Genomic DNA, 22268 nt, shown 5'->3' on the forward strand with positions numbered 1-22268 from the left:
TAGGGGCTTTTCACAGTAACTTCATTTGAAGCCTACTCGTGACAATAAGCGATTTTCATTTCAGATAGGTTCTTGATCAATAAGGGGATCAGGGGTTATGGGGAGAAGACAGGAGAATGGGGATGAGAAACATGTCAGCCACAATTGAATGGCGGAGCAGACTCGATGGGCTGAGTGGCCTAATTCTGCTCCTATGTCTTATGTATTTACATAGAATTTACAGTGCAGAAGGAGGCCATTCGGCCCATCAAGTCTGCACCAGCTCCTGGAAAGAGCACCCTACCCAAGGTTAACACCTCCACCCTATCCCCATAACCCAGTAACCCCACCCAACACTAAGGGCAATTTTGGACACTAAGGGCCATTGTCCTTTAGGGAAGGATTTCCTATAGAATTCCTACAGTGCAAGAGGAGACCATTTGGCCCATCAAGTAGTCAGCACTGACCCTGTGGAAGAGCATCCTACTGCGCCTCCCCCCCCCCCCCTCCCATCTCTGTAACCCCACCTAACCTACACACCCTTGGACACTAAGGGGCAATTTATCACGGTCAATCCACCTAACCCGCACATCTTTGGACTGTGAGAGGAAACCGGAGCACCCGGAGGAAACCCACGCACACACGGGGGAGGACGTGCAGACTCCGCACAGACAGTGACCCAGCGGGGAATCGAACCCGGGACCCTGGCGCTGTGAGGGCCACAGTGCCCACCTCTGTGCCGCCCTGCTGCCCGCGCATGCTCCGGCCTGTCTGTACACTCGGCTTGAAAAGCTGAAAGTTCTCTGCTTTCTGTCATCCAGCCAGTTTGGCATCCGAACTGCTCCGGTCGCAGCTTTTTGATTAAGTTGACAGAGGCTCATCAGAGTCAACTGTGCTGCATTTCCGAACTTGAGCAATCGTCGCAGCAAAGTAAAACCCAGAACAAGGCTTTGACGACCCACGTCGCTGTTGGGGATCTGTGCCAGTGGGCGTTATTTAATTCAGGCAGCTTCCCTGTTCATTACACCGTGACCTGGCCCCAGCCAAACTTCCCCCTCCCACTTCAGTCTCCGTAGCAGCTCATGCAGCAGGCTGGCCCTGTGTCTTCTCCTGGTTTCGACCTGCCCTCCTGCTGCCGTGAGGGAGGAGGAGGAGGGGGCGGGTGGGGGGGGGGGGAGGGGCGGCACACGCGCGCGCGGTGCGTGAAGCAGATGGTGTCACCGGTCTCCGTGGGGCTGGCGGCTCTGGCTGGAGTCTTGCTGTGCCTGGCGGTCCAGGTCTTGCAGTCGGCGGAGATGGCGAGGCTGAGGAGGGAGCTGGAGGGGCTGAGGGAGGACTGCGGCGCCTGGGGCGCGAGGCAGGACGTCGGCCAATCACTGGACGTGAGTTTGTAACCGCCCCCCCCCCCCCCCGGCTAGCGGGGGGCTGTGGAAGCGCCAGGCGTGACCACGCCCCTCCTCCCCCCCCGCGCGCGTACAGATACCGACTCTCTGAAAAAGAGAGGTCAAGGGGGAAGTGTCAAAGGGGCTAATTGTCATCCGTTGGTTCCATCCTCGAGTTCCATCGCGAGCTAACAGGCGCAGTTGCGAGAGATCAGAGTTCGATGCAGTACTCAAAACTCTGGGAGTTAATGCACCGATTAGCTGTTACAGGAGTGGGTGCGGATGTTTGTTAAAGCAGCAGAACTAGAACCAGGAATGCGCTGCCTGAAAAAGCACCGGAGCAGATTTAATAACAAATCTCCAAGCAGGAAATTGATATGCTTAAAAAAGGGACAAAACATTCCAGGTCGATGCAGGTAGAGCAGGGAGGGGGTGCGAGGAGGGGGCGAGGGGAGGGGAGGGGATGCGGGGAGATGGCCCACTCTCAATTACTGCCCGGAGGTAACTTTTATTTCAGGAGCACGCTATCGGGATGTTCCTAGGATGTGTCGCCCACCCACGTATGACCTATGACCTCTCACCACCTCCTGCCCAGCCCAAGGCGGCCTTACCCACCGTTCCCTCGGAGGACGGCTTGACAACTCACGAAGGATTTCCCCACATCCTCAAAGGAATTAAGGGTGGACGTCCCGCCTCGCGAAAGCCCGGGAGGGGAATCAAACGGAGCTTTTAATTTCCTATTTCTGCCACTCCCCCACCCCGTACCTCTCGTTTTACTCAACCCGTGCAGGTTAGGTGGATTGGCCGTGATAAATTGCCCTGAGTGTCCAAAAAGATTAGGGGGGGTTATTGGGTTAGGGGGTACAGGGTGGAAGTGAGGGTTTAAGTGGGTCAGTGCAGACTCGATGGGCCGAATGGCCTCCTTCGGCACTGTATGTTCTATGTATCTATAGATATATCGATAGCTAGATAGGGAGACAGATAGATAGATAGATGGAGAGAAAGATAGATAGATAGATGGATAGATAGATAGATAGATCGATAGATAAATATATGCTTAGATTGATAGATTGATTGATCGGTAGAAAGTTATATATATATATAGGTAGATAGATAGATAGACAGATGGATAGATAGACAGAGAGATAGATTGATATATCGGTAGAGATACATAGATAGATCGTTAGATTGATAGATAGAGAGTCAGACAGTTCTAAAAAAATTGATAGATAGATAGATGGATAGATGGACAGATAGATAGACAGATATATAGATAGATACATAGATTTATGGACAGATAGAAAGATATATTGATATATAGATAGAGAGATAGATGGATAGATAGATAGATAAATATATGCTTAGATTGATTGATCGGTAGAAAGTTATATATATATAGGTAGATAGATAGATAGATAGATAGATGGATAGATAGACAGAGATAGATAGATATATCGGTAGAGATACATAGATAGATCGTTAGATTGATAGATAGAGAGTCAGATAGTTCTTAAAAAGTTGATAGATAGATAGATGGACAGATAGATAGACATACAGATATATAAATAGATACATAGATTGATGGACAGATAGAAAGATATATTGATATATAGATAGAGAGATAGATGGATAGATAGATAAATATATGCTTAGATTGATAGATAGATTGATTGATCGGTAGAAGGTTTTATATATATATATATATATATATATATAAAACCTTCTACCGATATATATATATAGGTAGATAGATAGATCGATAGATGGATAGATAGACAGAGATAGATAGATATATCGGTAGAGATACATAGATAGATCGTTAGATTGATAGATAGAGAGTCAGATAGTTCTAAAAAAGTTGATAGATAGATAGATAGACAGACAGATATATAAATAGATACATAGATTGATGGACAGATAGAAAGATATATTGATATATAGATAGAGAGATAGATGGATAGATAGATCGATAGACATAGATACATAGACAGCGAGATAGATAGATAGGGTAGACAGCTGAAGGCAAGGCAGAGTCTGTTCCGCTTTTTGATCGGCCCTTGCGGGTGGGGGTGTGAGGGGTGGGAGTGTGAGGGGTGGCGGCTCGAGTGACCAAGGGCGGGAGCGCGGGAGCAGGCAGTCAGGAAACGTCTGGGAGTACATTGAGAATCAGCAGCCCTGACGCATCACGTTATTCTGTTCAGACTGAGCAGACTTGAGTTGACAACAAGCAGAACTTGTATTTGTATAGCACCTTTGATGCGGTAAAACCTTTCGCAGGAAACCCACGCAGACACGGGGAGAACGTGCAGACTCTGCACAGACGGTGACCCAGCCAGGAATGGAACCTGGGACCCTGGCGCTGTGAAGCAACTGTGCTAACCGCTGTGTTACCGTGTTGCCCAAGTTAAGGCAGCTGATGGTACGGCCGCCAAAGGTGGAGGGATGGAAATGGGGGATTCTCGAGAGGCCAGAGTTGAATGAACGCAGAGATCTCAGACGGGGGAGGTGGATGGGGGGAGGCAAGACCACAGTGGGATTTGAACACGAGGGTAGAAATTTTTTAATTGAGACTTTGTTGGACCAGATGCAAGTATTGATCAGCGAACACTGGAGGGTAGTTTGGGGGGTGGTGGCTGGTATCGGAACGGGGTACAAGTTAGGACAGGAGGCAGCGATGGATGCATTTAAGCGATGGTCCAGCTAGAGACGTCAGTGCACTCATCTATGGGGTACGCACGTTAGCACGCCAGGAAACACTACGATCAAACAAGCTGAGGGTAAAGGAGATCTACGGACGCACAGTGGCAGCCGTGTGTACCGTCTACAAGATGCACCGCAGCAACTCACCAAGGCTCCTTAGGCAGCAACTTCCAAACCCACGGCCTCTACCATCTAGAAGGACAAGAGCAGCAGATCCCTGGGAACCCCACCACCTGGAGGTTCCCCTCCCAGTCACTCCCCACCCCGACTGGGAAATATATCGGCCGTTCCTTCACTGTCGCTGGGGCCAAAATCCTGGAACTCCCTCCCTAACAGCACAGTGGGTGTACCTACACCTCAGGGACTGCAGCGGCTCAAGAAGTTCGGCTCACCCCATCACCTTCCCGAGGGGCAATTGGGGATGGGCAATAAGTGCTCGGCCCAGCCAGAGACTCCCAGGATCCGTGAAAGAATTTTTTTAATGACCGTTCGGTTTGAAGCGCGCGAGCAATAAAGGACGGAAACTTTGGTTGAACCAATCGTGGAGGTTTGACCTCATGACCTCCACCTCTGACCCACCCTCCGTCAGCCAATCAGAAAGCGAGCAGATTCTCAGTTGATGGTTCTCTGCTCAGTTTCTTTGCGCCCCCCCCCCCCCCCCCCCCCCCCCCATCCATCTCTGAAACAGTTTCCGTGTCGGAAGCAGCGAAAACCTTCAAGTAAAATTCGGAAGAGGGAGGTACAAATCTCTTTCGAAAGACCCGCTGGGTTTGAGTGAAGACGGCCGGGGAAGACACAGGAGGATTGGAGACCCCCTCATTCGGGGAAGGAGGGGGAATAGGGAAGGTTTCACACCGGGACTGTCCCGGCCACTTCCCCCTTAATCTGGAACATTCTGCGGCGAGGCACTGACGCACCTATTAACTTGTTCCGACAGATGCTGATGTAAATCCTGTGGTTTGCCCTCTGCTGATTCCGCTTTCATGTTTTTCATTCAGTTTACTCTGGAATGACGGGAGGGAGGCTGCCACCAACAAGGAAAGATGTTGCTTTTCAAGCCAAACTCTGAGATGGGGGGGGGGGGGGGGGGGGGGGGGGTGGTGGAATAAGGAATTGTTAATCCTCGCCGGGAGTCTGGGAATGAAAAGATTAATTGTCTGACTATGTTGCAAGCGGAGCTGGGAAATGATAAAAGGAACGCATTGACCAGAAGCTGAACTGGACCCAGTCATATAAATACTGCGGCTACCAGGGCAGATCAGAGGCTGGGAATCCTGCGGAGAGTAACTCACCTCCTGACCCCCCCCCAAAGCCTGTCCACCATCTACAAGGCACAAGTCAGGAGTGTGATGGGAGACTCTCCACTTGCCTGGATGAGCGCAGCTCCAACACTCAAGAAGCTCCACACCATCCAGGACAAAGCAGCCCCGCTTGATTGGCTCCCCATCCACAAACATTCACTCCCTCCCCCACCGACGCACAGTGGCAGCCGTGTGTACCGTCTACAAGATGCTCTGCAGCAACTCACCAAGGCTCCTTAGGCAGCACCTTCCAAACCCACCACCATCTAGAAGGACAAGAGCAGCAGATACCTGGGAACCCCACCACCTGGAGGTTCCCCCCACCCCGCCCCAAGCCACAGTGGCACAATGGTTAGCACTGCTGCCTCACAACAATAGTGACAAGGGCCTATACGACCTGCATTCCACCGGGCCCGTCCCCTTTTTCGGGATTAGCATGATTACTGCCACGTCTCAACAACCTTCCCGCCTCCACCCCTAACCCCCCCTCCCATATCCAGCCACCCTCCAGGCCTTCTCCCCCACCACCTCACTTCCGTTCATCAGCATGCATGACAGCCCCTGCCCACAGGCACCTCCCAGTCACCCCCCCACCCCCCCTCAGCTTCAGGAAGATTACTCCCTGAAGATCGAGGGTTGATTACTTTGTAGTGAGTGGGGAGATGTTGGTTGGGGTGGAGGGGGCTAGAGTATGTGGGGGTAGTTATCTCCGACCATGTCCCCCACCTGCTGGAGATTCGGTTCAGGTCGGGACGAGAGCAGAGGCCGGGGTGGAGGTTTGACTCGGGGTTGTTGGTGGATGGAGGTTTTTGTGATAAGGTGCGAGCGGCGATTAAGGAGTTGGTGGAGGAGAATCAGAATGGGGGGGTGTCGGCGGGCATTTTTTGGGAAGCACTGAAGGCAGTGGTCCGGGGGGGGGAAATGATTTAGTTTAAGGCTCGTGCGGGTAGGGAAAGGAGGGCGGAACATGACCGTCTGGTGAGCGAGATAGTGGAGGTGGACAGGGAGTATTCGAGGATTCCCACCGCGGAGGGATTGGCGAGGAGGAAAAAGTTACAGGGGCAGTTTGACAGGCTGCCAACGGGGAGGGCGGTAGGGCAACTGCGTAGGGCAAGAGGGGTGCAGTATGGGTATGGGGAGAAGGCGAGCCGCATGCTGGCGCACCAGCTGTAGAGGCAGCCTGCGTCCAGGGAAATATTGAAGATCCGGACTGGGGCTGGGATGTGGTGTCGGAGCCAGGGAAGATAAATGAGGCATTTAGAGAGTATTACCGGGGACTTTATGAGGTAGACCCAGGAGGAGAGGAGAGGGACATGGGGCGGTTTCTGGACGAGCTGGAATTTCCCCAGGGGGAGGAAGCAAAGAGGCCGGCGTTGGAGGAGCCCCTGGGGCTGAGGGAGGTGCTGGACAGTATCAGGGGTATGAAGTCGGGGAAGGCCCCTGGGCCGGATGGGTATCCAGCGGAATTTTATAAGGAATTTGCGACGGACCTGCCAACACATCTGTTGGGGGCGTTTAATGAAGCACGGGAGAAGATGACGACACAGGCAACAATCACACTAATCCCGAAAAAGGGGAAGGACCCAGTGGGTCGTATAGACCCATATCACTATTGAACACGGATGTGAAAGTCTTGGCTAAGTTGTTGGCGAGGAGGATGGAGGACTGTGTCCCGGGGGTGGTTGCAGAAGATCAAACAGGCTTTGTGAAGGGCAGGCAGCCCGTGAGTAATATAAGACGGCTGCTGAATGTGGTGATGAATCCGTCGGGGGCTCTGGTACTGAAGGTGGTGGTATCCGTGGACGCGGAGAAGGTATTTGATCGGGTGGAGTGGCGGTTCCAAGTTTTGGGTAGGTTTGGGTTTGGGCCGAGATTTGTGGCACGGGGGCGATTGCTGTCTGTGGAGCCAAGGGCGAGGGTGAGGATGAATGATATGAGTTTGCGAAGCTTTGATTTACGCGGGGGTACGAGGCAGGGGTCCCCGCTGTCGCCGTTGCTGTTTGCGCTGACCGTAGAGCCATTGGCGATGGCTCTCAGGGGGTCGGCGGAGTGGTGGGGGATTATGAGGGGACAGAGGGAGCATCGGGTGTCGCTCTGTGCCGATGACCTCTTGCTGTATGTTTCAGATCCGTTGGAGAGAAGGATTATGGGCCTGCTGAGGCGGTTTGGAGGGAGGAATCTTGTAAGGGGTCTAGTTTGAGGGCTATGGTGACAGCAGCATTGCCAATGGCTCCGAGTAGGTATTCAGGGAGCCCGGTGGTGCAGTCCACGGTGAAGATATGGAATCAGCCGAGGAGGCATTTTAGGGTAGAAGGGATGTCAGTGCCAACGCCGCTGTGCGAGAATCATGGGGTTTGAGCCGGAGGGGGGATGGATAGCGTGTGCAGGAGGTGGAGGGAAGTGGGGCTGGTCAAGGTGAGGGATCTGTATTTGGAGGGAGGGTTCGCCAGTCTGGAGGAGCTAAGGGAGAGGGTAGAGCTGCCGAGGGGGAGTGAGTTCAGGTATCTGCAGGTTGGGACTTTGCACGAAAGGTCTGGAGGGGGTTCCCTCGGTTGCCGGATACACCCTGCTCGGGAGACTGCTGCTTCCGGATGTGGAAGGGGAGGGAAGAATTGGGGATATATATAAGTGGCTGGGGGAGCAGGGAGGCGAGCGGGTGGTGAAGATCAAGGAGAAATGGGGAGCGGAGTTGGGAGGGGTGATCAATTGGGGAGTACGGAGTGAGGCACTGCGTAGGGTAAACGGGACCTCCTCTTGTGCGAGGATGAGCCTGATACAGTTTAAGGTGTTGCACAGGGTGGATATGACTCGGGCCAGAATGAGTGGGTTCTTTCAGGGGGTAGCAGATGAGTGTGAGAGGTGTGGGCGGGGGCCAGCGAATCATGCGCACATGTTTTGGGGTTGCGGAAAGTTGGGCAGATTCTGGGCGGGAGAGTTCGGGGTCTTAGCCAGGATAGTGGAGGAGGAGGTGGACCCTTTGGTGGCGATATTTGGGGTTTCAGAGAAGCCGGAGCTCATGGAGAGGAGGAAGGCCGATTCTGTGGCCATCGCCTCTCTGATTACACGGTGATGAAGTTTGCTGGAGTGGCGGTCGGCATCGTCACCGGGGGTAGCAGCATGGTTGGGTGACCTGTACGACTTCCTGCGGTTAGAGAAGATAAAGTATGAGTTAAGGGGCTGAGCGGGGGAGTTTGGGAAAAGGTGGGGGAAGTTTGTGACCCTGTTTGAGGAGCTGTTCGTCGCGGGGGGAGGGGGGGGGGGGGGGTGAAAAGGGGGAAGGTCTGTACAGTCTGTATAGTTGATTGTTGGGAAGTATGTTCCCGGGGCGTTTATTTGCTGTAACCTATTTGATGCATGTTTGTAATAAAATACATTTTTTGAAAAAGGGTTGGGCAATAAATTCTGGGCCGAGGCAGTGACACCCGTATCGCAAGAAATAATTTTTTAAATGACTGATCGGTGGAAAGGCCAGCAGTTGCGCAATACAGGACGCCAACTTTGGCTGAACCAATCGTGGAGGTTTGACCCCATGACCTTCACTCGGACCGCCTCCGGCCCCTGACCCAGTCCGGTGGAAGGCCATGGTTGCCAACGCCCTCTTAGGGCCTGGGAGCCGGAGGAGGTTTTTTTGACAGCTAGACATAGAGAAGATGCTTCCATTTGTAGGGGAGGTTAGAGGGTGGAGGTGGGGGGAGTGGTGGAAAGACCATACGTAGACCATCAATCCAGTTGGGAGTTCAGGAGAAGCCTCTTTCCCCGGACAGTGTGGCGGCTGCGGCCTCAGTCCGGAGCTACAGTCGGGAGAGGGCCGATCCGCGGGCAGGGGGGGCTTTATCCGGGGCTGTGGGCGGGTGGTCCGGGGCGCACGAGCGGCCGAAGAAGGGGCACTACGTTTGCGGTCCGGGTCCGCCATGGAGCACAGCGCGGCCGCTCCAGGCCGCCGCCGTGCGCATGCGCGGCCACGGAAATCCTCAGGGCCGTATCGGCAGCTAGAGCGAGAAGCTCTTCGCTGCCTCCCTGCTAGCCCCCAGCAAAACGGGGAATCGGTAGCCGTTTTGCGCCAGTTTCCTTGGCGCTAAAGGCCACCGTTTTCACGCCAGCGTGGGACTTAGTCTCCGCAACGGAGAATCTAGCCCAATATTTGCGGGCGTGGGGCAGCGAGAATGACCTGTTGGCGAAGGCTCAAGAAGGATCCAATTGGTCGACGAGGAGTGCATTCGCGTTCCGATTGGCTGTGGGAAGGCAGGCGTTACGGGGGGGGGGGTGCACATTTCAGGTCGACCAATGGGAAGAGTGAGGCTGGGGAGGTCAGAGGTGAAGAATGCTCCTGCAGTGTTGTGGACGGGAGCCAACAGGAGGACACAGGAACTCAGTCTCAAGAATGAGTTCGTCGGAAAGCTCAGGACTGGAGCCAGATAACGAAGCAAACATCGATTGACGCATGGAATCTAATTCAGCCTGTGGAGGGGGGGAGGGGGGGAGGTGTCTACATTTTACTGGAACATTATCTACAATCCATTGTCTGAAAGTCAGTTGAAACCCTGAAAGGGAATTCGATACATACAGTAAAATCCTGCCAAAACCCGGGAATTAAACCACAAATCCACGTTAAATGGAGAGTTGTGTTGGCAGCAGATCATCCAGGATTGTGTTGAACGGTAGAACGTGCTCGAGGGGCTGAATTGCCTCACCTGTTCTCGAATGCGTCTCTCTGTAACCCAATATCCCTACAAACACGACCGACGTCAAAAACAACAGGCTGAACTGCGAAATGAAAATGAGGAAATGTGTGAAAAAAGCTGGAACCTTGAATTGAAAAATGTTAGCTCCAGAAAAGTCCCCTAACCTCTTTCTGTCACCTTCGAGGTACAGTCCCCCATTCCATCAATGCGTTCAAACATGTACTCGGGCCGTGAGGGGCGTGAAGTCCCGGAGCACCTCAGTGACCCATGCGAGGGAGACGGAAGGGGGGGGGGGGGCAACCCTCGGACTCTCATCGGCCTCCTCAAGCCGGCCAACATTCTCCCGGTACGATGGCCCAGTCTATCCGTCCCATCATGCAGCCTACGGCATTGGACACCTCCGGCGGAAGAATCTGGTTCCATCCGCGTCAAAAGGGTGGCGGCTCGATCAAGACGTGTGGGGCGTGGCCATGTTGGAGCCAATCGCCTGCTGTTGCTGCCGTCGCCACGCCACCCTCACCGCGTCCCGTGCGGAAGGCGATATCGTGCCTTGTCTTGTAGATGGACGCCATGTGGTCTAACTCGGCTCTGATTGGGCGGTACGTTTGATGCACAATCAATGGACATGAAACGTAGATAAAGTCCGAATAATAGGCTTTAATACACAAGAAGTAGACCCGGCAACAGATGTACAGAAGAATGGCAGACTGCCGGGGAACACGGGTTCTTATACCCCGCCTTGTAGGCGGAGCTATCCACCTCTCAGCCAATCGGCTGAGAGGCACGTGGCATACCTGGGCCAATGAGCAGCGAGTCCTCTGCACCAATGGCAGCTCACACTTCCAGGTACCGTAATACCCCTCGTCACACTACCACAACGTTCATGGCCCTGTGTGATTTACTCGTCTGGCGGTGGGAATGGTCGACAACTTTGACACGGCTGGTATTTTGGGTCATCAGAGGTTGACTCATTGTGCACGAGAGGGGGAACCTTTGTCGGGGGAAGAGCTGTGGGGGAAGGGGGTCTAATTGGATAGCTTTTTCAAAGAGTGGGCAGAGGCACGATCGGTCGGCGAAAGAAGTCGGTCAAAGGAGAGGAGGGGGAGAGGGAGGGGCGGAGAGATTTCGGGGGGGGGGAGAGTGGAATTCCCCCCCCCCCCCGCTCAGGCAGCTGAAGGCACGGCCGCCAATGGCGGAGGGATGGGAATTGGGGATGGGCAGGAGGCCGGAATCGGATGAGGGCTGGCGATGGAGAGAAGGGGAGTGCAGGGGGATTTAGAAACATGGATATGAAGTTAAAATGAAGGAGTTTGACGGCCCACAACGGCAGGCAGCATGTCCGGGACTCTGTGCAAGGTCGTCCCCTCCCCCCCACCACCCCCCCACCCCCAGTTTCCCGTTCAGCTCTCCGCATCAGTCCTTGAAAAAATGAAAATGGCTCATTGTCACGGGTCGGCTTCAAATGAAGTTACTGCGAAAAGCCCCTAGTCGCCACATTCCGGCGCCTGTTCGGGGGAGGCCGGTACGGGAATTGAACCCACTGCTGCTTGGCCTGCTTTCAAAGCCAGCGATTTAGCCCAGTGTGCTAAGCCAGCCTTTCTTCTGGGAAATTGGGAGCGTATTTATCAAATCCGTCAATCACATCTTTCAGAGGGAAGCCAGCGGAGAGAGAGAGAAAGAGAGAGAGAGAGAGAGAGAGTCATCGCTCCAACTCCGCTCTCATTATTTTTAACAAGGCCGGGAGGTGAACCCTTTGGAATATTTGCAGACTGTTGTTTGGTTTTTTTTATGTTACTCCGAAGGGGATCCAGAATGCGATCCTGGATCTCTAAGGAAGTGGGAAAAGCAGTTGTAAGGCCCCCCCCCCCCCCCCCCCCCCCCCTCCCCACCTCCCCTCCCCTCCATCGAAGCAGCTGCCAACGGATGATTTCTCAATAGAAATTCCCCTTCTAACTTCCCTGAAAGATTAACTGCGGGTCCTTCAGCCAGCTGGACGAGGTTCAGGAGCAGCTACAGAGCCTCTTACCCAACTCCACATAATGTCCCCCTCGGTGAACTGGCAGGGCAGCCCTGGCCGAACATCAGCTTGCATTGGCGTGGCGGCCTACCTCCTCCCCAGGGGGCTGTCGCCGGGAAAGGCGGCAGGCAATTTGTACACAGCAAGATCCCACGCTGCGAACGACCAGATAATCTCTTCCCCCCCCCCCCCCCAACAATTATCAGCGTGGATTGTGGGGCAAACATTGGCCGCGCCATTCCTTTGAAAATAGTGGCCGTAGGGCCTTTTACATCCACCTGAGAGGGCGGGGGGTGGGTAGGGGTGGGGGATTGGGGAGGGGGGGGGGGCGGGGCGATTGAATACCTCAAAGACAGAACAAAGTAAAGTACAGCACAGGAACAGGCCCTTCGGCCTTCAGGCCTGTGCTGCCCATGACGCCCGAACTAAAAGGGCAGCACGGGTGCACAGTGGTTAGCACGGTTGCTTCACAGCTCCAGGGTCCCAGGTTCGATTCCCGGCTGGGTCACTGTCTGTGTGGAGTCTGCACGTCCTCCCCGTGTCTGCGTGGGTTTCCTCCGGGTGCTCCGGTTTCCTCCCACAAGTCCAAAGATGTGCAGGTTAGGGTGGATTAGCCGTGTTAAATTAGTGTTGGGTGGGGTTACTGGGTTATGGGGATAGGGTGGAGGTGTTGACCTTGGGTAGGGTGCTCTTTCCAAGGGCCGGTGCAGACTCGATGGGCTGAATGGCCTCCTTCACTGTAAATTCTATGATAATTCTATGAATTCTATTGTGAGCCTGCCCTCAGTTCTTCTGGTCGCAGGCAGGCACAATTGTAAGGCCTACCTGGCTGAATCAGGCACGTCACTGAGCCATTGGCTAACACTAAAGTATTAAGGGGTCTGTGAGGAGATATCCAATTCAAAGACGCCCCGGGACCCAGTCGACGTTGGCTCAGCGATTAACCCCCAGGTCCAATGAGCGAATAAAGAGAAAATAGGAAGAGTCATGTTAAATACAATCTCTCGCTTGTGCTGCACAATTTGGGAATTTTCTGCATTACTTCCGTCCTAAATTGAGGTTCAAAGGGCACCGGTTGACCTTGTGTTTTTTAAGATTGACCCTCTGACCCTGGCTCTCCCCACAGGTCTCGCCCGCGTTGGGTAACACGAGGCCCCAAGGCTACACGTCGCCCGTACCTCAGTTTCGGGACTGCACACATGCAGCCCGCGAACGCACCGGGGAACCAGAGCGGCAAGCACTCCGCGTGGAAAGAGACTCCGAGGGCAAGCACAGGCACAGACAGAGAAGTGAGCCAAAGATTTTATTTTTAGTCTGCTTTTCTTTAACTGGCTGTCATCGGGCCGCGCCTGGATAGGGCGTAGACCTTGGCTGCATTCGGGGCACTGTGTATAAAACTCAGAGACTGTGTATCAACCTGAGAGACTGTGTATCAATCTCAGAGACTGTGTATCAATCTCAGAGACTGTGTATAAAACTCAGAGACTGTGTATCAACCTGAGAGACTGTGTTTCAACCTGAGAGACTGTGTATCAACCTGAGAGACTGTGTATCAACCTGAGAGACTGTGTATCAATCTCAGAGACTGTGTATCAACCTCAGAGACTGTGTATCAATCTCAGAGACTGTGTATCAACCTCAGAGACTGTGTATCAATCTCAGAGACTGTGTATCAACCTGCGAGACTGTGTATCAACCTCTGAGACTGTGTATCAACCTCAGAGACTGTGTATCAATCTCTGAGACTGTGTATCAACCTCAGAGACTGTGTATCAATCTCAAAGACTGTGTATCAACCTGAGAGACTGTGTATCAACCTGAGAGACTGTGTATCAATCTCAGAGACTGTGTACCAATCCCAGAGACTGTGTATCAAACTGAGAGACTGTGTATCAACCTAAGAGACTGTGTATCAACCTCAGAGACTGTGTATCAATCTCAGAGACTGTGTATCAACCTGCGAGACTGTGTATCAACCTGAGAGACTGTGTACCAATCTCTGAGACTGTGTATCAACCTGAGAGACTGTGTATCAACCTCTGAGACTGTGTATCAACCTCTGAGACTGTGTATCAACCTGAGATACTGTGTATCAATCTCAGAGACTGTGTATCAATCTCAGAGACTGTGTACCAATCCCAGAGACTGTGTATCAACCTGAGAGACTGTGTATCAACCTGAGAGACTGTGTACCAATCTCAGAGACTGTGTATCAACCTGAGAGACTGTGTATCAACCTGAGAGACTGTGTACCAATCTCAGAGACTGTGTACCAATCCCAGGGACTGTGTATCAACCTGAGAGACTGTGTACCAATCGCAGAGACTGTGTATCAATCCCAGGGACTGTGTATCAACCTGAGAGACTGTGTACCAATCGCAGAGACTGTGTACCAATCTCAGAGACTGTGTATCAACCTGAGAGACTGTGTACCAATCGCAGAGACTGTGTACCAATCTCAGAGACTGTGTATCAACCTGAGAGACTGTGTACCAATCGCAGAGACTGTGTACCAATCTCAGAGACTGTGTATCAACCTGAGAGACTGTGTACCAATCGCAGAGACTGTGTATCAATCTCAGAGACTGTGTACCAATCCCAGGGACTGTGTACCGATCTCAGAGATTGTGTAACGATCTCAGAGACTGTGTACAGATTTATCTCCACGGGCCGGAGAGTACAGGCTGACTGACACGCCTCGTGCACCACGGGAGAAGTCCTGCATCGTTGAGCGCAACCAACATCATGAAAGCTGAGTAACTGGCTAATGACACATTGCTGTTTGTGGGATCTTCCTGTGCACCGATTGGCTGCTGCCTTTCCCACGCTACCACAGCGACTGCACGTCAAACAAATCCTTGATTGGGCCCGACGGGCTCCTCCAGGCTGTCAATGGCTGATGTGGCAATCCATACTTAACACGTCAACAAATCTGCTTTTCAAACCAAACTTTGCACGTGACATCGTAAAGCCCGTCCGGTATTGGAAACTGTCTCTCAGACTAATTCAGCCCAGATGGACCGACTCTTGGGTCGGGGCAGAAGGGGGGGGGCCCGAAAACACAATCTGTCTTCGTCTCGTCTGCCCTTCACTAAGCGTGAGTGGCTGTTTCCGTTCCAGTAACTCACCATGTCCCGGGGTTGCGTCACAGCTTGTTCACGTCTGTATGAAACAGCCAACAACTGGCGCTGCTCTGCTGTGGCACTGGTTACAGTTCCCAGCCCTCCGGCTCACGAGACTTCTTCTCAAAGTCAACCCAAGGTGGCCGACCCCTTAACCTCAGACCGTCTTGTCCCGTCTTCCTCAGTCCGTCGGGGGAAACCATACGCCCAAGAACCTCGTATGTTTCTCACGGCGCCGAGGTCCCAGGTTCGATCCCGACCCTGGGTCACTGTCCGTGTGGAGTTTGCACATTCTCCCCGTGTCTGCGTGGGTTTCGCCCCCACAACCCAAAGATGTGCAGGGTAGGTGGATTGGATGCCCTTAATTGGAAAAAGTGAATTGGGTACTCTAAAATTAAAATTTAATTTTAAAAGAACTGCGTGTGTTTCGATGAGATTCCCCCTCATTTAGGGAATATAGGCCTAGTTGACTCAATCTTTCCTCAGAGCACAATCCTCTCTCCCAGTCTGGTCAGTCTTTGTTGCATTCCTTCCAAGGCAAGTATATTCTTCCTTCAGTACGGGAGCCAAAACTGTACATGGTACCAGTGGCATAGCCTCGCCAAAGGCCTGTACAATTTCAGTCCGGCTTATTCACTCTTATCCTCCAATCCCCTTGTGGTAGTCACCACTAGTTGTATTATATGCATTACGCCAGTGCCCGTATAGTAGGGGTACCTGGGTAAATCCCTGCCTGCTGGCTCCGCCCACTAGGCGGAGTATAAATGTCTGTGCTCACCGAGCTGCAGCCATTCTGGTTCCAGCTACAGGAGGAACAACATCTTTGCTCAATAAAGGGCAGCACGGAAGCATTGTGGATAACACAATTGCTTCACAGCTCCAGGGTCCCAGGTTCGATTCCGGCTTGGGTCACTGTCTGTGCGGAGTCTGCACGTTCTCCCCGTGTGTGCGTGGGTTTCCTCCGGGTGCTCCGGATTCCTCCCACAGTCCAAAGATGTGCAGGTTAGGTGGATTGGCCGTGATAAATTGCCCTTAGTGTCCAAAATTGCCCTTAGTGTTGGGTGGGGGTTACTGGGTTATGGGGATAGGGTGGAGGTGTTGACCTTGGGTAGGGTGCTCTTTCCAAGAGCCGGTGCAGACTCGATGGGCCGAATGGCCTCCTTCTGCACTGTAAATTCTATGATAAAGCCTCGATTATTCCACTACTCTGGTCTTTGTGGTAATTGATAGTGCATCGCCCCTCAATGGGGGCTTAGAGTTATTGATGGAGGGGAGTTCATGGGGGGAGTTTGAACTGAGTTTTGTTGTACGGTCGGTTTGTTAATATCTAAACGCAATGCCACGGGTCAGATTGGACAGCGTAGCGCGCGGTAATCACCGTGACTGACCTTTGTTCTCATTTACTACAGGAAGAAACTCATTAATCCACCTGGTCCCATCCTCTTACAGATCACAGGGTGAGTGAGGCTACGTGACATGCGTGGCTGGGCCTTCAACAATAACGATCAAATAGAGAAGTCCCAAGGGACAGAATCCCAGAGTCTTGTATCGTCCATTCAACCTCGCGGCAGTCCGTTCGGGATGTGTGAGAGGGAAGAGTAGACCTCCGGGGAGGGAGGTAGGGGGGTAGTATGGGGATGGGGAGGAGGGGAGAGGGCTGTTGCTTGCGGTGTTGGAGGGGAAAGGGTTGGGGAAAAGGAGAGGTGCGGTGGCGAAGACGGGAGTGAGGGAGGGGGCGGGCAGCGATGTGGGGAAGGTGGAAGGAGGGAGAGGGAGATGGGGGGGGGGCGCAGAGGGAGGAGGAGTGGGGAGAGGCGGGGAAGGGGGGTGAGGAGCTGCAAGGGAGATGGAGGAGAGTGGGAGGGGGGTGAAGTGAGAGGGGCGCAGTGGTGGGAGGCTGACAGTTGGGAAGGGAGTGGGGGGGGCAATAGTTGGGAGAGGAGGGTGAAAAAAGGGAAGGGTGTGGGGGTATTTGGCAAGGGAGTGGTGGAGAGACTTGGAAAGTCAGGAACAATTGATCATGCAGTGAAAGAGGTCATTAATGAGAATGTCTCGTTAGAGCAATGGGGGCTCCCCACCCACCCCAGGGGCCGTTTGCCAATTATCAGACAGCGAGTAGTTCTGGGCAGGAATACACGGCCTGGGAGAGCGGTGGAGGAAGGTGCAGCGGAACCATTCAAAAGGGATGTCAGCTGTTATCTGGAAAGGATGGATGCGTGGGGCTGCTGGGGGAGATAGCACAGGGTGAATTGCTCATTGGGCGAGCCAGTACGATGGGCTGAATGGCCCCCTCCTGTCCCCACGTTCCAGAACGCTCGGGGAGTGTGTTGGATTTAGGTGTGTGTGTGGGAGGGGGGGGGGGGGGGGGGGGGGGGGGGGGGATGATGCAGTAGAGGCCAGAATAGGAATGAGGCTGGGGTGAAGGGTCGTGGGTTGAATTTTTGGGCGGGGGGGGGTGAGGAGGGGGTTGGGGGGCTAATCCAGCTGCAGGAACACAGTCAGGTAGGGCATGACATAGAATAACCAGCCATGTCCCTATGGCAGGTCGAGGCGGGTAGATGACGAGATCGGCTGTGATGCTACCCACAGTTGAATTGCTTTGCACTATTGACTGTCCTGATGTCTGAGTGGGTAAGATGCAGGGTGACATCTAAGTGAATAAAGAGTGAAATGGAGCTGCAGAGGTGGACTGGAGGGAGGTTTGTAATATTGATCTGAATGGTAACATGCTCTCTTTCTCTCTCTCTCTCTCTCTCTCTCTGTCCCTCACTCTCTCTCTTTCTCTCTCACTCTGCCTCTCTCTCTCTCTCTGTCTGTCCCTCACTCTCTGTCTCTCTCTGTCTCTCTCTGTCTCTCTCTGTCTGTCTGTCCCTCTCTCTCTGTCTCTCTCTCTCTCTGTCTCTCTCTCTCTGTCTCTCTGTCTCTTCTCTCTCACTCTGCCTCTCTCTCTCTCTCTCTCTGTCTGTCCCTCACTATCTCTCTCTCTTTCTCTCTCTCTCTGTCTGTCCCTCACTCTCTCTGTCTCTCTCTCTCTCTGTCTGTCTGTCCCTCACTATCTCTCTCTCTTTCTCTCTCTCTCTCTGTCTGTCCCTCACTCTCTCTGTCTCTCTCTCTGCTTCTCTCTCTCTCACTCTGCCTCTCTCGATCTCTCTGTTTGTCCCTCACTCTCTCTCTCTCTCTGTCTCTCTCTCTGTCTGTCTCTCTCTCTCTCCCTGTCTGTCTCTCTCTCTGTCTCTCTCTGTCTCTGTCTCTCTCTGTCTCTCTCTTTCTCTGTCTCTGTCTCGCTCTCTCTCTCTCTCTCTCTCTGTCTCTCTCTATGTCTCTCTCTCTCTCTCTCTCACTCTGCCTCTCTCTCTCTCTCTCTGCTCTTTCTCTCTCTCTCTCTCTCTCCCCAATGCTTCTTGTAGGGGATAGTACCGTTATTCACTGGCAAAAGATCTTACACACCGGAGAGTCCTTTGAACAGAACAACAGTACAATTGCCATTCGAGGGAACGGTCACTATCTCATTTACACTCAGGTAGGACACAGGGGACATTCTGCGAGCAGTCAGCGGCCGAGTGGTTCGAGAGAGGGCAAGCACCCTGCCCCAGGGTCAGCTGAAAGGAGAGAAGGAAAGAGAGACCGGGAGAAGGACAGAAAGGAAGAATGAATGCATGAGGAGAGGAATTAATAAATAGACGAGAGTGTGAGTGAGTGAAGTGAGGGAGGAAGGACGGGAGGGAGGGAGGAAAGAAAGTAGGGAGGGAGGAAAGAAAGTAGGGAGGGAGGGAGGGGGGAAGGGAGAGAGGGACGGAGGAAAGTAGGGAGGAAGGGAGAGAGGGAGGGAGAGAGGGAGGAAGGAAGGGAGGGAGGGAAGGAGGGAGGAAGGAAAGTAGTAAGGAAGGGAGAGAGGGAGGGAGAGAGGGAGGGAGAGAGGGAGGAAGGAAGGGAGGGAGGAAGAGAGGGAGGAAGGGAGAGAGGGAGGAAGAGAGGGAGAGAGGGAGGGAGGAAGAGAGGGAGGGAGGAAGAGAGGGAGGGAGAGAGAGAGGGAGGGAGAGAGGGAGGAAGGAAAGTAGGAAGGGACGGAGTAAGGAAGGGAGAGAGGAAGGGAGGGAGGGAAGGAAGGGAGGAAGGAAAGTAGGAAGGGACGGAGTAAGGAAGGGAGAGAGGGAGGGAGGAAGGAAGGGAGGGAGGGGGAGAGGGAGGGAGGAAGGGAGGGAGGACAAAACGGTCCACGTTTAGTGAATGACTTTGGTCGTTGATGATGGTGAGGATTGTTGCTCAGGACCCTGTGCAAACCCCCTCTTCTGTTTGCCGTTCCCATTGGCAAGTTGGGTCGGCAGACAGGGCCTCAACCTAAATCTCATCTGATGGTGTTGCAATGGGTCGGTCAGTTCAGAGATCTTTCACCTTCAGTTACTGTGGCAGTGCGCCCAGAACCGAGACATCCTCCTCCTGCGTCCTGGCTCTGAGTCTGGGGGAGATCCCAGGGAAGCCTCCGGATAGGCCCCATATTGCCTCAAACTCTAAGCACCACTTTTAAAGGAAGATTGTCAAGGCCTGGAGAGGGTGCGGCAGAGATTTACCAGAATGGCGCAGGGGATGAGAATGAATGTGGAGATTGTTCCCCTCTGAGCAGAGACAGTTCAAGGCGTTGAAAACCATGAGGTGTTTTGATGGACTAAATGTGGAGAGAGTGACTCCAGAGGCAGGAGTGTTGGCGATTGAAGGTAATTGGCAATGGAACCAGAGAGGGAGATGAGGAGATTATTTTCACAGCAAATTGGGATCTGGAAGGTGTTTGTCTTGAAGGGAGATGGAAGCAGATTTGTCGGAGGCCGGTGTCTCTGGAGCCGAGACTGGTGATGTTGAGATTTCCTCTTTTGAGAAGGGGGTGCGGTACTGAACTAAGGGATGGGGCTGGGAGTTGGGGAGGCGCGTCGTACACCTGTAACGCTGACTGGTCCATTCTAACGCCTTCCCCTCTTTGCCCAGGTCCTGTATCAGGACAGGACGTTTGTCATGGGTCACGTGGTAAAGAGAAGGGAACAGAGGAGGCAAAATGAGGGAGAGACACTGCTCAGATGCACGCAGAATATGCCGACCGATCAGCCTTTCAATACTTGTTACAGTGCAGGTAAGTACCCGTCTATTCTGCTGCGGTTGGCTTGCGTAGAAGCGTTCCCATTTGCACCGTCTCCCGAGGTCCTTTTAGTCCCTGCTTGTTGGAGGGAAAATAACCCTGAGGTCCCATTGATATCCGTCTTTATCCATCTCGTTCCGCCTTCTCCTCTTCCTGTGGATTGTCTAAGTCTGTAGATCCATTGTATAGCACAGAGCTAAATCGCTGGCTTTTAAAGCAGACCAAGGCAGGCCAACAGCGTGGGTTCAATTCCCGTACCAGCCTCCCCAAACAGGCGCCGGAATGTGGGCCTCCCCAAACAGGCGCCGGAATGTGGCGACTAGGGGCTTTTCACAGTAACTTCATTTGACGCCTACTTGCGACGATAAGCGATTTTCATTTCATTTCGTAAGGGAGCTTCAAACTAACATGGGGTGGGAATCAAAACTCTAGGGGTTACCATTGATCAGGAATTGAACTGGACCCAGCCACATTAATACTGTGGCTACCAGCAGGTCAGAGGCTGGGAATCCTGCGGAGAGTAACTCGCCTCCTGACCCCCCCAAAGCCTGTCCACCATCTACAAGGCACAAGTCAGGAGTGTGATGGGAGACTCTCCATTTGCCTGGATGAGCGCAGCTCCAACAACACTCAAGAAGCTCAACACCATCCAGGACAAAGCAGCCCCGCTTGATTGGCTCCCCCTTCCACAAACATTCACTCCCTCCCCCACCGACGCACAGTGGCAGCCGTGTGTCCCATCTACAAGATGCACTGCAGCAACTCACCAAGGCTCCTTAGGCAGCACCTTCCAAACCCACGGCCTCTACCATCTAGAAGGACAAGGGCAGCAGATACCTGGGAACCCCACCACCTGGAGGTTCCCCTCCCAGTCACTCACCACCCTTTTTTTTTAAATAAATTTAGAGTACCCAATTCATTTTTTCCAATTAAGGGGAAATTTAGTATGACCAATCCACCTAGCCTGCACATCTTTGGGTTGTGGGGGTGAAACCCACGCAAACACGGGGAGAACGTGCAAACTCCACACGGACAGTGACCCAGAGCCGGGATCGAACCTGGGACCTCGGCGCCGTGAGGCTGCAGGGCTAACCCACTGCGCCACCCTGCTGCCCAGTCACTCACCACCCTGACTGGGAAATATATCGGCCGTTCCTTCACTGTCACTGGCGGCAAAATCCTGGAACTCCCTCCCTAACAGCACAGTGGGTGTACCTACATCTCAGAACTGCAGCGATTCAAGAAGGCGGCTCACCCACCACCTTCTGAAGGGTAACTCGGGATGGGCAATAAATGCTGGGCCCGGCCAGCGTCGGCCACATCCCGTACATCATTTTAAGAAAAAATCGCAGTCGGGCCAATGACGGGCCTGGTGGATGTGGTGGCGCTGGAGAGGGAGCAGAGGAGATTCACCAGGATGCTGCCTGGGCTGGAGCGTCTCAGCTATGGGGAGAGGCTGGTTAGGCCGGGGTTGTGTTCCTTGGAGCAGAGAAGGCCGAGGGGGGGGCCTGATCGAGGTGGGCAAAATAACGAGGGACATAAATAGGATAGATCGGAAGAAATCTTTCCGCTTGAAAGGGGCCGGGGGGGGGGGGGGGGGGGGGGGAACCCCCACAATCTTTAAAAAGCATTCAGAAAATTGCCACGCCAGACAAGGCTACGGACCATGTGCTGCAAAATGGGATTGGAATAGATGGGTGCTTGATAAATTGATGGGCTGAAAGGCCTCTTTCTGTGCTGTAAAACCCAATGACTCTATGCTACAATTTGGAGAGTGCTGTCTTTTGGGCGCTCTCCAAATTTTGACGGCCCACCCGAGAAGATGTCCATCACTGGCTGGGCCGTAGCATCCTGGCCAAGGCTTAGTGAATGGTCAGTGAGAGAGAACAGGTGGGCATGTCCGTATTGATGGTGTGTGGATTCTCCGATCACCGCTTCTTTCCTCAAGTACTTCCGCGAA

At 53.3% G+C, this 22268-nt stretch overlaps 1 protein-coding gene across 2 annotated transcripts in view; it reads left to right on the plus strand.

Moving 5' to 3' along the window:
• Positions 1-22268, plus strand: part of tnfsf12 (TNF superfamily member 12) — a 79757-nt gene that overhangs the window by 53903 nt on the left and 3586 nt on the right. The window contains exons 1-5 of one of the 2 annotated variants that reach the window (XM_038786902.1): positions 1174-1361; positions 13188-13350; positions 16593-16640; positions 18591-18703; positions 20161-20302. In XM_038786902.1, coding sequence (XP_038642830.1) covers positions 1191-1361; positions 13188-13350; positions 16593-16640; positions 18591-18703; positions 20161-20302 — 637 coding nt within the window. In that variant the 5' untranslated portion in view covers positions 1174-1190. Of the gene's footprint in view, positions 1-1173; positions 1362-13187; positions 13351-16592; positions 16641-18590; positions 18704-20160; positions 20303-22268 lie in introns of those variants that run through there. The other variant, XM_038786901.1, reaches the window with a different exon arrangement.

This window comes from Scyliorhinus canicula, chromosome 29 (genome assembly GCF_902713615.1).
Source record: "Scyliorhinus canicula chromosome 29, sScyCan1.1, whole genome shotgun sequence".
Classification (NCBI taxonomy): Eukaryota; Metazoa; Chordata; class Chondrichthyes; order Carcharhiniformes; family Scyliorhinidae; genus Scyliorhinus; species Scyliorhinus canicula.